The sequence below is a fragment of the Chelonoidis abingdonii genome, chromosome 2, assembly GCF_003597395.2.
Source record: "Chelonoidis abingdonii isolate Lonesome George chromosome 2, CheloAbing_2.0, whole genome shotgun sequence".
Lineage (NCBI taxonomy): Eukaryota > Metazoa > Chordata > Testudines > Testudinidae > Chelonoidis > Chelonoidis abingdonii.
Window position 1 is genome coordinate 281,362,467 of NC_133770.1, and position 18,517 is coordinate 281,380,983.

The 18,517-nt window shown below is 40.9% G+C and overlaps 1 protein-coding gene across 4 annotated transcripts in view; it reads left to right on the forward strand.

Annotated features, from left to right (window-relative positions):
- The window catches only part of NSMCE2 (NSE2 SUMO ligase component of SMC5/6 complex), a 265,984-nt gene that overhangs the window by 3,038 nt on the left and 244,429 nt on the right, over positions 1-18,517 (forward strand). For all 4 annotated transcript variants that reach the window (XM_075063236.1, XM_032783338.2, XM_032783336.2 and 1 more), the window contains exon 2: positions 2,810-2,956. In XM_075063236.1, the coding sequence (XP_074919337.1) occupies positions 2,824-2,956 (133 nt within the window). In that variant the 5' untranslated portion in view covers positions 2,810-2,823. The remainder of the gene's footprint in view (positions 1-2,809; positions 2,957-18,517) is intronic.

The window sequence follows — 18,517 nt, forward strand, 5'->3', positions numbered from 1 at the left end:
CAACGCTTCAGAAATCGACGTTAGCCTCGGACCATGGACGCACAACGCCGAATTACTGTGCCTAGTGTGGCCACATAAAATCGAATTTATAATATCAGTTTTATAAAACCGATTTTAGCTAATTCGATATTATCCCGTAGTGTAGACGTGGCCTTAGACTTTTGTAAGGCATTTGACTTGGCACCACACAACATTTTGATTAAAAAACTAGAAGGATATAAAATTAACATAACAAATATTAAACTGATTAAAATCTGGCCAGCTGATAGGTCTCAAAATGTAACTGTACTGGGGAATTGTCATCAAGCAGTTATGTCCCTCAGGGACTGGTTCTTGGTTCTGTACTATTTAACGTTTTTATCAACGACATGGAAGAAAACATAAAATCATCACTGATAAAGTTTACATTCGACTTTGGTAAATTTCATGGTCATAGGATTTAAAAAATAATAAATTGCATGATTTCAGCTATTTAAATATGAAATTTCATTGTGTTGTAATTGTAGGGGTCCTGACCCAAAAAGGAGTTGTTGGGGGGAGTCACAAGGTGATTGTAGAGGGATTGCAGTACTGCTACCTGTATTTCTGCACTGCTGCTGCTGGTGTTGCTGCCTTCAGAGCTGGGCAGCTGGAGAGCGGCGGCTGCTGGCTGAGAATCCAGCTCTGAAGGCAGAGCTGCCACCAGTAGTGCAGAAGTAAGGATGGCCTGGTATGGTATTGCCACCCTTACTGCTGCCTGTAGAGCTGGGCCCTCAGTCAGCAGCCCCACTTTCCAGCCACCCAGCTTTGAAGGCAGCAGCGCAGAAGGAAGGATGGCATGATATGGTATTGCCACCCCTACTTCTGTGCTGCTGCTGGCTGGACACTGCCTTCAGAGGTGGGCACTGGCCAATAGGCGCTGCTCTCCGGTTGCCCAGCTCTGAAGGCAGCATAGAAATAAGGGTGGCAATACTGTGACCTCCCCCCAAAATAACCTTGCAACCCTGCTGCAACTCTCTTTTGGGTCATGACCCCAAGTTTGAGAAACACTGGTCTCCCCTGTGAAATCTGTGTAGTGTAGGGTAAAAGCGCACAAAAGACCAGATTTCATGAGGGGAGATCTCAGATTTCATGGTCTGTGATGTGTTTTTCATGGCTGTAAATTTGGTAGGGCCCTGCAGATTACACAAAAATTGGGGAACCATTAGAAAAGGGATAGATCAGTGGTCCCCAACCTTTTCGTCTGGCGGGCGCCAGACAAAGGACCATTGCGGCGGTGGAGCACCTGCTGAAATGCCGCCGAAATTTGGTGGCGACACCTCTCGATGATGCCACTTGCTGTCGACAAGTGACGTCATCGAGATGCATCCCTGCCGAAATTCAGGGACAACGCCTCTTGATGACGTCACATGTCGACGGAAAGTGACGTTATCGAGAGGCATCGCCCCCAAATTTTGGCAGGGACGCATCTCGATGACGTCACTTGTCGACGGCAAGCAACATCATCGAGAGGCATCCCTGCCGAAATGCTGCTGAAATTTGGCCGCATTTCGGCGGGTGCTCTCCCGGGGCCAGGATGTGGGCACATTAAGATGCGGGCACTGCGTTGGGGACCCCTGGGATAGATAAGTAGGGATATGATTTTGTCATGGAGGTCACGGTTCCGTGACTTTAATGGACCTCTGAGACTTCTTTGGCATTGGCAGGGTTGGAGCAGCTCTCAGCCACCCCTGCTCCCCTGGTGGGGCTTGGACTGTCCGATTCCCCTCCCCTATGGACAGGTCACGGGCTTTCGTGAATTTCTGTTTGTTGCCTATGATCAATGTGTGACTCTGATGAAAAATTTCTGTGACAAAATGTTACCCTTAATAATAAGACAAAAATATCATAATGCCTTTATATAAATCCATGGCATACCCACAGCTTGAATACTGCATTCAGTTCTGGTCACCCCATCTCAAAAAATGTATTTTAGAATTGGAAAAGGTACAAAAAAGGACAATAACAATGATTAGGGGTATGGAACAGCTTCCGTATGAGGAGAGATTAAAAAGACTGGAACTTTTCAGGTTGGAAAACAGACGACTAAAATATAGACGAGCAATGGAGCATAACTGTAGAAGCAAGCAATCCCATTACAGGTGGGAAAAGTCACTTAAGAGCTTGTGTGGCAGCCAATGTACCAACAGAGGGAAGGCAGTGAATCAATGAGAGAGCTAGGCTGCTGGTGGTAGAGCTGCAGTAACTATGGCAATGCAAATTGCAGTGGTCCTTTGTCTGCAAATAAAAAAGTTCACTGTGTGGCAAAAACTAGATATTACTGTTGTGTGTCTCTATCAGCAACCCGAATGTGCTACTAGCACTGACTGTTAATTTTGTGACCTTTTTGGTAATATAGACACATCACTCTTTTTCACTGTAGGCATTGGATAATTTTACTGGTGAATGCATTCTTGGGACAGAGTCATGTCCTTTGTTTGATGGTCTCTATATAAGTGACAACTCTTTGTTTCTTCTGAGGGCTGCCTGTTTGTCAAAACAGCCCTTATAGTCAGTGGGCATTTTACCTTCAGTGAGAATGTGAAAGCCACAAGCCACTTTCTGCAGTGTAGTGCTATTTGGCGTTGCACCACAGATGTTTGGTGTACCTGGGGTGAAATCCTGGCTCCAGTGAAGTCATTTACAAAGCTTCCATTGATTTCAGTGGGGCTCTTCACCCCTGCTCTTCAACATGTGATTAGAGCTGTTGGGACTCTCAGTTGGATGTTTGTACTTATATTTCTTTTTCAAATGCTTTATCTCTAAAACTCCTTTTCTGTTATTTCCAAAGGTAATTATTTCAAGATGCCTGGGGGTTCAGTGATTTCGTTCAACTGTGTGGATTCTTCTCTATCGTCTCTGAAAAACTGCCAGTCATACATAAACACTGGGATGGATATTGCTACTAATGTTGCTCTTGACCTTGTGGAAAATTGCAGTAAGTAATTGTTTTGAGTAAATGATCTTGTTTATTATCACCTGTGAACCTTATAGACAGTCCTAAGCATGCATATGTGGGCCCGGAAGCAATACAAATCCACCTTCTTTACAGAGAGTAGCAGCTTCACCTGTCCTGTCTACTTTAGGGGCTTATCATTTAAATCGCATCCCTGTCTTGAAAGATAAATTGAATGGAAATATAAATAGCAAGAAAATAATGCTCTAGTTTCTTGTACCACAGAAAGCCAATTATGTGTCAGTGTTCACTATTCTGCAGCTTTGCAGAAGATTTAGTAGTGCAGAAAGTGGGAGGGAGGGAGACTGATCCTAATCTGATTAAAAATGACTCTTAGTTCTAATGTAGCGTCTTTGTTTTTGTTCTAATGTTTTCAAAAGTGACTAGTGATTTTGGGTGCTCAACTTATGGCACATTTAAGATGCTTCATTTTCACAAAATGCTGAGCTCCCACTTCTTGAAGATGCTTCATTCTGGGCATCCAAAAATGGAGGTGCCCCGAAATCCCTAGTTTCTTCTGAAAATCTTGGCCTTCATGTTTTCTAATGTCAGATGCATGCAAATCTGCTTTTCGAGGGGAAGGTAAAATGTGAGATCCCGTGTTCCTACCACCACTCAGTCAACTTTTCCTGTGCTGTTACTGACCACAGCCAGGATCTGGTTGTACTTATTACAGGGCTGCCTAAAATGAGTGTTCTCAATTAGTCTTGGAGAAACAATAGCTCCACAAAAGGTCAGAAGGTTGCTTTTCCTTCCACAGTGGCTTCATCTCCAAACAGTCAAAAATTCAAATAATAATAATGAATGAGCTTATCTTTTAATAAAAATGGAGACTGAAAATCCCACGACAGCAACAACAAAAAGTATATTCATGGCATATCTAATCTGACATTCAACAACTACTAGACTGGATAGGCATCAGTTGAGTTTAATTACAATGAGGAACAACCTTCTGTGTCTAGAGAGTTACCTTTCTCTCCTCTGACCCTTTCAACCAGCCACTGTGTCAGAGACAATGGACAGGATTCTTAGCTGTGTACCATTCCCATTACCTTGGCAGTGCAAAGGAAGCAGAAAGCTGGCTTAAACAGACGGTTAGGGATTCCCCTTGCATATGGGACTCCGTGGTTGGAGTAAAACTGGTATAACTATATTCCCCTGCTCCTGAGGTCACCCCATCTCGCCCCATCTTAGGGGCGTGCTGGGGTATGAGTGAATGTGCCAGAAAGCATGGCATTCCAGCAATCCCAGACACTCAGAATGACCCATAGTAGTCAGTTATTGCCAGCACAAGTTAAAACAGCCCTGGGGCTTCACAATGTGAACTATGATTGGGAAAATGGGAAATGACTGCCTAGGAAGGAGTACTGCGGAGAGGAATCTGGGGATCATAGTGGACCACAAGCTAAATATGAGTCAACAGTGTAACACTGCAAAGAAAGTGAACATCATTTTGGGATGTATTCGCAGGAGTGTTGTAAGTAAGGCACAAGAAGTAATTCTTCCGCTCTACTCCATGCTGATTAGGCCTCAACTGGAGTATTGTGTGTGTCCAGTTCTGGGTGCCACATTTCAGGAAAGATGTGGACAAATTGGAAAAAGTCCAGAGAACAGCAACAAAAATGATTAAAAGTCTGGAGAACATGACCTATGAGGGAAGATTGAAAAAATTGGATTTGTTTAGTCTGGAAAAGAGAAGACTGAGAAGGTACATAACAGTTTTCAAGTACATAAAAGGTTGTTACAAGGAGGAGGGAGAAGAATTGTTCTTAACCTCTGAGGATAGGACAAGAATCAGTGGGCTTAAATTGCTGCAAGGGAGGTTTAGTTTGGACGTTAGGAAAAGCTTCTTAATAGGGCGGTTAAGCACTGGAATAAATTTCCTAGGCTAGGGAGATTGTGGAATCTCCCATCACTGGAGATTTTTAAGAGCAGGTTAGACAAGTATTTGTCAGGAATGGTCTAGATAATTCTTGGTCCTGCCATGAGTGCAGGGGACTGGACTAGATGGTATGATTGTATGATTATGAATTATATGTAACACTCTGGATTGGGACTCAGGAGTTCTACTCCTGGCTCTGTCACTGGCCTGGTGGGTGATCATGTTAATTCTGTGTGCTGCAGCTTCCTCACTTGTGACATGAGGCTGTTGACACTGACTTCCTTTGTAAAATGCTTTGAGATTAACAGATGAAAAGTCCTGTATAAGAGCTAGGTATTATTATCATTAATCCTGATCTATCACACAAGGCCATTTACATGATGAAAATATGACATGGTTACTGTTAATTTAGCTTATGATACATCCGTGCAAGTATTTTCTGTGCATTTCATTCCTTACTTGAGGTCATTTTCTGCAGACTTGAATGTAATGGTAAGATATTCAATTGCATTAGTATTTCACTTAAAGATTGTGGAATGGTCTGTTGGGCTGAAGATCACTCTGAAAGGTTCAAGGGAAGATGTGGGACATGGTGAAGGGCAGAGTTAAATTTCCAAGTGTATTATTAAGGGAAGCAGGCTTCCCCTCTGTTGGGTCAGAATAGGGTACTTCCAATGAACAAACAATCTTGAAAGACAGCTTTTTTCCCCTTTTTGATTGACATCTACATAAATATAAAATGAACAAGCATGTAGCTGAGCTCCCCTTGGCTACAGTATCAAAAAGTCAAATTCAGGAGGAAAATAAAATTAGTTTCCAGTGTAACAATACTACTGGGAAGTGCGATTTCTAGGAGAGGAATTTATGCCCGTAGAGCTCCTAATTTCTGCTCTCAGAACTTGGTGTGACTATGGAAGTCAACTTGTTCAGCAGTGTGTTGATTCTTTGCTGAAATTGCAGCTTGGGTAGGCTTTGAATTTTATTCACCTCAGGGAAGTAACAAATGTAATAAACTGTTCTTGACCTTGTTTGGGCAATAAATTGTGCTATTCTATGTAGCCAGCATTGTCTCATGCATAAAAGGGATATTTTATTGAAACAGTCTTTTTGTTCGAGCTGAGTTGGTTTGGTAAGTTTTATTTCCTATATTGAAAAAAATAGTTTCAGTCCCCTCTGATTCTTCCCCACCAAGCAGAAGTAAGTGTGTATTTGGTTTTATTAGAACATCTTGTTTTAATGTTGACAGCAGTTTGGTTTTTAGGAATAGCTGGCATGTACCAAAGGCCAAGTACTACTATCCTGAGATACAGGAGAGTAAGTTGTCAGTTTGTTTCAACAGGGCATTTCTTTGTGCGTTGTGTCTGAGTGCAGAATTTGATATACGAAGGGTGTTTTGTGCTGAAAAGTGCTGACAACTTTCAGGAATAAAATACTTTTACAGGCCTGACTCTGCAAATACGTACCACCAGGCACACTGTTTATACTATACCCAGTATTATTTTTCGAACTGGCCACTAAAACAATAACACATACTGACTTCTAATTTCACAGCAATAAATGCATTATAGCTAGTTTAAGACATTAATGCTAGGGACGTACTGGGCATATTTTCTACAGAAGTATGACTATTGTTACTTTGAGTTCATGGTGTGTGATTTTTTTTTTGTTTGTTTTTTTGAAGATAAAGCAGCAATTTGCAAAAGAACGTGGAAACAAGCATATGTTTCCAACTCCAGAGTGTGTTAGCAATCTTAAAAGTGTAAATTGTCTTTGATAGATCTAAAAATGCTTTTATCCTATGCCAATCTTGAGCATTTCCTCCTCCCCCAATCAAGTAGAGTCAATTACTGCAGATTAACATTCTGAACTATTTCTTTTTTACATATGTTAGTTGCATTTGCAGTGTTCTCCCTCCTTTTCCCACGGAATGTCAGAAACCAGACAGCTTTATTCCTTTTTCTATTTTCCTTTTTTTCTTTTCTCATGAATGGAAGTTGTGAAACAGCTGTAATATCAATGTTTAAGTGGAGTAAAAAAACAAAACAAAACATAACTTGCCAGGGGGAAGGAGTGGGCAAGGTGTAAGCAATATTGTTACAAAATAAAATGGAAAGAAACCAGCCCCTCCCCAGTCCTCTGTGATGGCCCTCACCTCTGACCTGCCATAGCTTTTTTGGAAGAAATCCATACAAAGAATAAAGAGCTTTTTCAGGTTGGTTATGGGAGCTATGGTAACCACACTACATGAAGGGAGTTAGCAGCTATATAAATAGATAGAAGTGACCTTATTTTGAATGAAATGGGAGTGTAACTATTTGTTGGATCAAGAAAGCTGCTGATAGGAAAAGGTGCCAGACTAGGGAGTATGAGCTGACAGCATATTCAACAGATTGTACTAATCTTAATAGTACTTTGTTTTTTACTGTCTTCAGAGGACCTCAAGCACTTCACAAATATTACTTAGCTTCACAACTCCCCTGTGAGGTAGATAACAAATGTAGGAATTACTTATTCCACCACTGAAATGAAGCCACTTCTGGGTGCATCATGGCTGTTGCTTAACAACACACAATAACTACACAACAATTTAAGGTAGAAGACACAGTAAAGTACCATATCCGACTGGAACAACAGAAGACGTTCTAGATAAGTAGAGTTTAGTTACCTGAGTTTGGAATTTCAGCCAGGAAGCAGGGTTAACATGCTTGCTCTTATAATAAGATGCCCTGTTTCTTTCATGACCATGAGCGGCCAGAGCTTTAGTTTGACGGCTCATCTGAAGGATGGCACCGGAGCAATACAAAGCTATCTAATCCCGTATCGTGGTATCATTTGGATATTGATTTAAAGGAGAGGTTGCCATCTGCTGAATTGAAATTGCTACTTCCCCATAGCACCTACATTTCCTTTGAGGTATCTCTCATCCTAATACTGACCAAGCCCACCTCTTCATGAGACAAGGTAACATGACTGCTGGTCAGCACAAATATCGGGCTAAGATGCCATAGTTTACTTTATTTTCTCTAACGTCCTTTGCAAAATCTGTCTTTAAGATTCTTCAGTACAGTCTCCTTAATAACAAAACACTTTGCCCTGTTCAGAATTAACTAGTGTGGGGCTGTAACTTTACAAGGACACCTGTTTGAGGGTTTTAGGCTAGACATTTTGAGTTCTTGTAACCTCTTTGCACATGTAAGTTCCATACCAAAGTTTTATTCATCTTTATCCATCTTTTACTCTCCACTAAGTCTTTTACAAGTTGAAGTAGCCTGACTGGTCACAGGATTCCAGTGGGGGTGTTTTCCATTGTTATATAGACTTTTTTTTATATCTCTTACAATATATAACTTTACTGAAATTTAAGCACAGTACACACTGCACTATATATTGGAATGCGCAATCTGGGAAAGAGATAGGGCCAGATTCACTGGCATAAATTGGAGCAGTTCCTTTGAAGCTATGGTGATATACACTTGCTGATAATCTGGCCCCACATGCAGGGAAGGATGATCTTGTGTACAGGAAAAGTGTGATTTAGAAGATGTATTTCTGTATAACTGTTGGAAAGTTCACTTTCCTTTTCTGTGATTCAGTTACCCTATCTGCAGAATAGAATAATATTTCAACTTCTTCACATGTGTATTGTGAGCAGAGTCAGGAACTGAAATTAGGGGGGGGTGTTTGAATCTGAGGGAGGGATAGGGTGACCAGATATTCCGATTTATACAGACAGTCCCGATTTTTGGGTCTTTTTCTTACATAGGCTCCTGTTACCCCCACCCCCGTCCTGATTTTTCACATTTGCTGTCTGGTCACCCGGGGGGGGAAGTTGGAAAATTACTAAATTGGCAACACTGCAATGATGTAACTAGTTGACACTGCATGTAGCTGGGGCGGGGCGGATGGGGGAGTTTAAGGGGGTGTACATGGGAAGTCCCCGATTATGAAGAGTAAGACCTCAATCCTGCAAAAACAGGATTTCACTTGACTGGTTCTGTTGGACTAAGTGGAGCTAGGAACTATGAACAGTTTAAAGTTAAGCATGTGCATAGGACTTTATAGGTTTGAGCCTAATTTTTTAACGTTTGTGAATCACTTTGAATCTCAGTGGAAGATACTAAAGAAGTACAAAGAATCATTATTTATCATGTTATAGTAAAGAGCTCTGCTTGCACCCAGTAGTCAGAAGGAAAAGAATAATAGTATCAAAACAACATATAAAATCTTCATGAGCCATTCAATGATTTTAACATTCAGGATTACAGATTTTGAATCTTTTTTCTGTGGTGCATCTGAGCATTGCTTTGCTTTCCTGCTGCACTCTGGGAGCGCTTCATCAAGCTGTGTCCATGAGGACTCCCAAGCCTGTTTCCTCGGAGAAGCCCACAGTTTCTGAGTCCATCTGATATATTAGTTGTTTAGACTGTTTTTGGCAATGAGCATTACATTACATCAGGCATGTAAAATTTCATTAGCCATTCTGCTGCTCAGTCCCACAGTGCATTTAAATCCATATGAACTGTCTTTCAATCCTACATAAATGTTTACTCAGAGAAACAACTCACACTTATTAATTATTCAGGGCATTTATTGCCATTTATGAATTTGTGTGGTGCCTAACAAATGGGGCACTGCCTGATTAGAGCTACTCTAACATGAATAAAGAATAATATTAAAGCACCTGATTTTGCAAACCTTCTGCTTATGTAAATAGCACCATTGACTTCAGCGAAGCTGCGTCTGTGATTAAAGACTACTCGCGCGTGTGTGTGTTGGCAGGTTTGGTCTCGTAGCACTGGCAATGTCCTTGAAGTTGTTAAACAGAAAAAATAGACTATCCCTGTCAGCTAGTTCAGACAACATATTTAAACTTATAAAAATAAGTTTCCATCAAATTAAATATTAAACAGACCCATCATTTTTGAAATCTTGTGTGAGAGAGTTAAAAGTAGTGTCAAGCTCTACACCCACCCCTGATCCTCCTACCAATTTTTATTGTTCAAAAGTCACATTTTCCTCTCTCTTTTGTTTTTTAATGCTCTTTTTGCTCTTCTCTTGCTGTATAAAAGACCCACATAAACACAACGGAAAACTATGTATAGTCAATTCCACTGTTTCCTCTGTACAGTCATAGTGCTGTCATATGGACTCTAGCCTCAGTCCTGCGAAACAGTTAAGCATGTGCTAAATTTTAAGCTTCCGTTGAAGATAGTGGACTACTCAAGCGTTTAAAGTTGAGCACATATTCAGGTGCTTGGCTTAGTAGGCAAAGTATCTGGAAGTGAAATTTATGAATAAGCATGAAGCCAACTAGTCTATGGTATTTTCATTGCTTTGGCTCAGTACTATGCAAATGTAAACTACATAAATCTTACACACACCTATTTCCATTTTAATAATGTAATATGTTTTGACTATGCAGTGTTGTTGTAGCTATGTCAGTCCCAGGATGTTAGAGAGACAAAGTGGGTAAGGTAATACCTTTTATTGGACCAACTTCTGTTGGTGAAAGAGACAAGCTTTTGAGCTACGTGGAGCAGACTCCGGGAAGAGCTCTGGATAGCTCGAAAGCTTGTCTCTTTCACCAGTAGAAGTTGGTTTAATAAAAGATATTACGTCACCAACCTTGTCTCTCTAATATGTTTGAGTATCAGATGAATAAGCTTACTTTTTAAAATAATGGGTCTAGATTCTTCCGTTATTTATGTCAGCAAAAATCTAGAGTAATTCTGTTCATGTAAGCTGATTTACTTTGCGTTTCACCAGTGTAATTGAATGCAGAATTTCCGTATTTTTTTTACTTGACATTGTCTTAACACTGGTCCCAATTATATGAACTACTGTTAACCTCTCTGCACTCTGAGAAGATACTGTTCCCTACAATTATTGCTTAACTGCTGTTTCCTGTTTCTTAACCATTTTTCCTTAAGCTCATTATGTTCATATGTAGGTAGAAAGCACTGCAGCAAATCTACATGTAATATTTGCAGGCTAGATCAGGTTCTCTGATATGTTAAAATCAATTTAGGTCACTCCACTGGTGCAGACCTGCCTTAAACCTTGATCAAGCACCTTGATAATAGTGTACTGTAATCAGCCCGACTTCGGTCTGCGTATTGTGAGACAGGGGTCTATACCCAGCTGTGCCAGAAGTGATCTTGTGCCAACTCACTTACCTTACTGAGGGAAATACGCTTGTCTGACTCCCAAGGTGAGAGTAGGAGGCCTTGCTCAATAAGGGCTGTGAAGGTGCACAGATTTACTAGCAGCCATCAGAACAGCTGAGACGAGAAATCTTGGTCTACTTTTGGTTTCCCACCCAGCATTTCATCCCTTAGGCCAGGGGTCGGCAACCTTTGAGAAGTGGTTTGCCGAGTCTTCATTTATTCACCCTAATTTAAGGTTTTGCGTGCCAGTAATACATGTTAACGTTTTTAGAAGGTCTCTTTCTATAAGTCTATAATATATAACTAATCTATTGTTGTATGTAAAGTAAATAAGGTTTTTAAAATGTTTAAGAAGCTTCATTTAAAATTAAATTAAAATGCAGAGCCCCCCCGGACCGGTGGCCAGGACCTGGGCAAGTGTGAGTGCCACTGAAAATCAGCTCGCACGTGTGCCATAGATTGCCTACCCCTGCATTAGACCAGTGGTTCTCAGGCCGCTTGTGGCCCAATTAGCACACAGCTGCAGCCCAAGTGACGTTCTCAGAGCGATACATGTAGTATAGATTTTGTGTACGTGCGGCCCACGTAACACAGAGAGAGCTGCATATGTGGCCCACAATGGTTAATAGGTTGAGAATCACTGTTTTAGACTAAAGGGGCAGCTGTTCCTGCCGTATTAAATCTGGAGCTTAAGCTGTGTGATCCTGGGGAACATGCTCAGTGCAGATAGGTCAGTGCAGATAAAATGTTTGTAGATTTTAGTAGCAAGTCTCTGAACATTTCCATTGAGCATTTGTAAATGGAGATTTCATCACCTGCCCAAATCTAGATGCATTTTCATGGGGACCGCGAAAAGCATCCGGAAACTCTAGGACTCTCCTGCCAAATGCCATATTCTTGCCCTAAAATGTGGAAGAACTAGAAGTCTTCAAAAAATGATGGGATAAAATACTAAACAAAAAACTATTATAAAAAATTCTGTTTTCCCCTAAACGTGTTGTTGGAAATGACTCAACCATTAGTGCCGTAACATTCCAAAAAAAATCATCCTGAAGCGCAAACCCGTGGCAAATTTCAGCCCAAATTATTAAAGTTTGGCAAAGTTATAAACAACTGAAAACAGGAGCTAACAGTGGGAAGTGATAGGCATGCTTAACTGTAGGCATTACTGCCAGCTCTGCCTATAATTAAAGTGGCAAGATTAGTGTTTTTTTTAACTGTTGCTGCTCCACCATGATCATGTACTGTCCACTATCATGTGAATAAACACCACACACTTTGATTTATAAATAAATAAGGTAATTGTGTGTAGCTGAAATTCAGGAATGTCCTTTTTTTCAGTCCCTCTTGGATTTACAGAAATAATGTTTTTGTCAGCTTCAACAGTCTGACCCCTTGTAGGAGCTGCGAGCCATCTGAGCTGGTGAAATTGACAGCAAGCTTGCACTACTGGTCAGCTGAATCAAGGCAATCCTCTCTGTCAGTAGCTGGGCTTGTGAAAATATTTATGTTGTTGCTTTCCAGGTCCTAAAGGACTTTCTGGCTCACCACTGTGTACAAGTCTGTGGGTGTTCCAGAATGTTAGTGGTATGATTCTTTGGCATACACCCAAGACTTAACTGGCCTGGACAGCTCTGGCTGTCCCTGCTTTTCCCCTCTGCCAGTAATGCCTACCTCCATCGTCGCTCCCCACCCCATTTGTCTTTCTCCCAGAGTGTCCTTGTGATTTCCCCCATGTTTCACACTGCATCTTTCTCAAGGACATTTTAAATGTGGATTTAGATTTAGATGCAAGTCCAATTGGCTTTTTTTTTTTTTTTTTTTTGTAAGAACATGTAGCTTTCCTTCATTGCCATTTTAACTGATGTTGGAAGGGGGCTATTTCAAATGCCACTGGCCTTTCTGGGGCTCTGCAGTGTCACTTGTTGTAATTTTTTTCTGCTCTGTAAGAAGAAGGGCCCAATGCATGTGAAATGGGAATGGTGACCACCTGTACCTCTGAACGCAGAAAATTTTTCTTTTTTCTAATTTCTGATTTTCTTTTTCTAATTTGTTTTTAATTGGAAATTCAAATTGATTGTTCCTACAACACCTATAACATGTCATGTAACTTAACACCATATACATTCAAGTAAACTACTGCATGTGCATGAAATGGCCAATGATATGGTTACTTTGGGACTATAACAGAATTTTCTGACTTGTGCTTTTAACACGTGCATTGCAACAGTGCAGAATGTTAGGAAGTACAAATCATCCTGCTCTATTATTCATATTGCTAGTGTGTATCATTTTCTGCTAAGTTATAAAAAAGGCAAGGTTGCTGCCCTGAAGGGAGGCTGCAGTATATAGGCTAGACTGGTACTTGGTTGTCTGCCCTTTGAAAGGGTCTGTACGTAGTTGTGCTGACCAAGGAGCACAGCATTGTGACTCTCTCCCTTATGTTCTTGCTCCAGGAGGGATGTAAACTGTGTCAGCCCATTTCCTGGCACATCTTAATTCACCCTGTACACGAGCTTATTTGTGCCTGGCTCTGCCCACTCCTAGCCCTTTTGTGACCCTTGTGTTGAACTGACTTCAGTCCCAAAGGCTTTCAGTCTGGTTCCTTTAATAAGTGGCACATTTAAAAAACAAGCTATGATTTTTTTAACAAAATCGAGAAAAATCAACCCAGGCTGATCCTCTATCTGCTGTTCATCTAGTTGGACCCAGATAGTGTATTGCACGTGGTATTAATGATGACAAACTGTGGGACCCTTGCATTGCACAGGTAAAATGGGCTATGCAAGGGTAGCTCTCCCTGAGACTTACCAGTGGTATTATAATGCTGTTTCCTATTTACAGTAAAATCTCAGAGTTACGAACTGACCGGTCAACCACACACCTCATTTGGAACCGAAAGTACACGATCAGGAAGCAGAACACACACACACACACACACACGTACAGTACTGAATGAAATGTAAACTAATAAACCAAATAAAGGGAAATTAAAACAAAAAGATTTGACAAGATGGGAAACTGTTTCTGTGCTTGTTTCATTTAAATTAAGATGGTTAAAAGCAGCATTTGTCTTCTGCATAGTAAAGTCTCAAAGCTATATTATGTCAACGTTTTGTTCAGCGTTATGAACAACTTCCATTCCTGAGGTGTTCGTAACTGAGGTTATGCTGTATTTAGAAATGGGAATGAAACTACATTTACTGGAACACAAGGGGGAGCTCTTGTCCAAATTAAAATCGTCAAGAGTCCTTGGGCTTGTCTTCACTACGGAGCGTCGCATCGATGGGAGACGCTCTCCGGTCGACTTATCTTACTCTTCTGAGGAAGCTGGAGTACCGGAGTTGACTGGGGAGCGCTCTGCCATCGATATAGTGGGTCTTCACTAGACGCGCTAAATCCACACCCACCGCAATTGCAGCAGCATGGATCTCCCCGGTAGTGAAGACAAGCCCATTGTCTCTGGGGAGTAAACACCAAGTGAGATTTTTTTTATCCCACTATTCCTGGTGGAGAATACAACTGCAGCATGTCTCACTCCAGCGTTTAGAGACATGATTTTTTACTAAAACCTGACACATCTCTTTTCATCAACGTTTTCCCCAGTAGTTTACACCCTAATCCTAGCTCAGAGGAGTCAAATCATTGATGCCTGCTCACCAGAAATTAGAAATTGCTTTATGCGTTTGGATCTGCTCAGAGGTCCATGTAGTACAGTATCCCCTCTCCAATATTGGCCACTACCAGATGCTTCAGAAGAAGCTGCAGGAGTCCTTGCAGTGGACTAACATGTCCACAGGGGAACTTTCTTCCTAACTCCAGGCAGTTAGTGGTTAGTTTCTAGGAACTGTTTGCTAACAGACCCTCTGTTGCCAAACCAATGTGTGCCGCTAATCAATGGCATGCACAAGCTTAGTAGAGCCACCAAATCTAGAATTCCTCTCCTGTTATCAAAAGAAACTTCTATTGTCAGGGTAACCGAGATAAGGTTCTCCCTATTGCTTTTGACAAGTGCCCTCACCCGCCACCAACACTTGCCCTGTCCCCCCCCCGCAACCTTTAAATTATCCTAATTCATGAAATCTTGTTTCTCCTATTCTCATCATTAGTAACACAAAAGCCCATGTGTTGTCCTGGCCATTCTTCTTTGTTGCCTGCTTCATAATGCTTTTGGGGGCAAGAATGTTGTATTATTTGTGTGTCTGTAACATCGATTTCTGCTGTGTAAATATTTTATAATTATTAATGGAAAATCATGCAGGCCTTACGTAATGCAAGACTTGATTGCCTGCATTTGTTTGGTATCGAAGTTCATATCTGTTTTCCTAGAATGGATAGTGACTAGTTCAAAACACATGAATTTTTTAAAACAGTTCTTTCATTTTCAAACAAAGGACTGCTGTCTAATGAAATGCTTTGCAGACAGCCATTGCCATTTGGTACTGGAGCACATAGGTAAACCAGCATCATATGGAGTTTTTCAGTTTAATTATTCATTTTACTGCCTTGCTGTAGTATAAGCTCATGTGCGCCTAAAGTAGTGTTTTTACATATTTTAAATACAATGACTCCAATGTTTCCCTTCCCCACCGTGAATGTGATTGCACAGAATTGACTTGATTACAGTCCATGAAGAAGATTTCGATCGAAGACTTCTCTTGCAGTCTAACAGAAAAGTATATACAAGTCCAGTGATCTGGAAGCTGAAGCTAGCAAATTCAGGATTAAAAATAGTCACTTTTACAGTGAGGATATAACCATTGAACGATTTACTAGAGGTTGCCGTGATTATTTATCATTTGAAGTCTTTTGTCTTTCTAAATATACTTCACTAACTCAGAATTATAGAAGCTTGTTGAATCTTGCTGCTTGAATTTCTAGTGGCAAGGTTTTACTCTAAGTGCCCAAGAAAGAATCAAGTGAAGTAGAATAAGGTATCATGAAGGGAAAATAGAAAAAACTAGCAAGACAAAATAAGTAAATTAAAACTATATTTTTGTTTTTTGTGTTGGTTGGTTTTTTCCTCTGTAAATGAAAAGTCGCTAAATTTATGAGAGAAAAACAAATGCCAGTAGATTGGCGCAGAGGACTTTTTGTTGCAGTTATCCCATTATATTCACCTGGTTATCAGTAATCTATGAATGAAAATTCACTATTAGAATGATTTAGAAAATTTCACTGATCTATCACCAGACCCTTGAATTTTTAGTAGTATTAAATGTAAATAGGGATTAAGAATTCTCTCGGCTGATCAGAGAGAATTATATTACTATGGGATCACTAAATTCATAGATATGTTAAGAGAGAAGGGCACATTATCAACTAGTTTGCCCTCCTGCATAACACAAGCCAAAATGTACCCAGTTATATCTGCCTAAAACCCAATAACTTGTGGTTGAAGCTAGAAAGCATACTTTAGAAAGAAATCCAGCCTTGATTTAAAGTAATTGAAGAAGACCAATTCTCTCTCATTCACCCCTAGAACTGTTTTCCACTAACACTTTGTTCCTGAAGAAAGTCATGATAAAAATCATAATGGCCTTGTATCATTATTGTACTGGAAAAGGAACCTGTCGTAATCGTTCAAATAGCCATGTGATTTTATGTTTCATGGTTAACCATTGAGGCTCATGAAATGGCTTGGTTGATTTCAGAATATGTGTTTTCTCTTCCTGTCCCTTCCTTCAGGCATGAAATACGATAACTCCCCCTTCTCAAAGAGCTATTGAGAGTTGAGAGGTTTTAGCTGGCTTATGGTTACCTAGTGTAGATGTGCCTTGTGTTCTACGACCTCATAGATTCCTAAAACTCAAAATAAGTTTTAAATGGGGCTACGTGCTACAATAGGCCTTTTTGCAGATTGCAGCAGGGGTGAAATTTACCCAGATTAAAACTAGGAACTGGAGATGTTGACGTTGAAAGTTATGAGCTTGAATTATGGTGAAGTTATTTTGCCTGTGTTGTGCATGAGATCAGACTAGATAAGGTAATAGGGACTCTGATCTTAAAATCTATGGAAGATCTTCATGGGTCTTGTGTGGGCCTTTAGAACAGGGGTAAATTTCAGTCTCTTTGAAAAAAAAAAAAAGTGAAATATTTTCTTTGCTCAATTCATTATATAATTCTACCCCTATATAACAGCTGTCCTTGTGAGCCAAAAAATCTTACCGCGTTATATGTGAAACGGCGTTATATGAATCTTGCTTTGATCCGCTGGCGTGCGCAGCCCCTCCCCCCCCCCCCGTGCCCCTGGACACTACTTTACCACGTTATAGTCAAATTTGTGTTACATTGGGGTCGTGTTATATCGGGGTAGAGGTGTATATTAAAAAATTGCACTACAGGTCAGAGAGTGTTAATCTATTTCATTTCCATAGATATGTGGCTGTAAGAAGGTACAACCAACTCCTGTTTAAATGTACAGGTATCTCGGGCACATGAAAAGCATCTGGGCTTTAGAACAGGGCTGGGCAAACTTTTTAGCCCAAGGGCCACATCTGGGTATGGAAATTGTATGGCGGGCAATCTCCTCCCGCCCCCCCACCTCCTCTGCCTGCCGCCAGGGATCACAGAGACATGCCAGCAGCTGGCCACTTCTGGGAGCGGCATGAGGCCATGGCATGCAGCCAGCCTGCCTGAGCCCTGCTGCGCCGGGGCCCCCGTTAGCCTGGGACCCTGGGCTGCAGCCCCTAAAGCCCGTATGTTAATCCAGCCCTGGTGAAGATGACTAATGAGGGGAAAAACATGACTTGGAGATGTTCAACAAGATTAAGAAACTAGAGTGACTGTGCTATTTTTCTTAAAGCTTTCCGTTATGGAAAGAATTAACTGGTTTAAAAGTAAGCACAGCTGTAGTTTTGTCATTGTTGGGTAAAAGCAGAGAAGACTCCCTTACATGAACATTAGCACTCTGGGGCCTTTTTAAAATTTACCATCCTGCTCCTTATAAATACTTACAGAAAGGGAGCACTGTACACTGGTATTCATAGACACAAAATGACCATGACTGTGTGTGTGTGTGAGAGAGAGCAGTCAAATGATGTGTTCATAACTGTTCTGTCCCCTGGCCCTCTGCAGTTTTTACATTCACCATTGAATTTTCAAACCAGTGCATATTTAGCTCGGTCACTCCTTGCCTTTTTTTTCGTTTTCTTCCCTCATTGATAAATTTTGTTGCTAAACTGAGGCTTTGTGCTAGGTTTCAGTTCATACCAAAAGGGTGTATCTGAACTATACTCTGCTGAAAAAGTATACACTGACACAACTGCAACTTAAGAGCAGTGTTCATTTTATCAGTTAGGATTACACATTGGAGTGAAATTCACCCCATGCAGAGGACTGGCATTGATGCCTATGCGCCACTTAAGTCCCTTTTAAGCCCCTTATTTTAGGACATAGGCTTTTGCTGGTGTGGGGTGAATTTCACCCTAATGGTGCAGTATAACTTTGATTAGCCAGACTCCCCCTCCTCCACTTTTCTCTGCAAGGATCTCT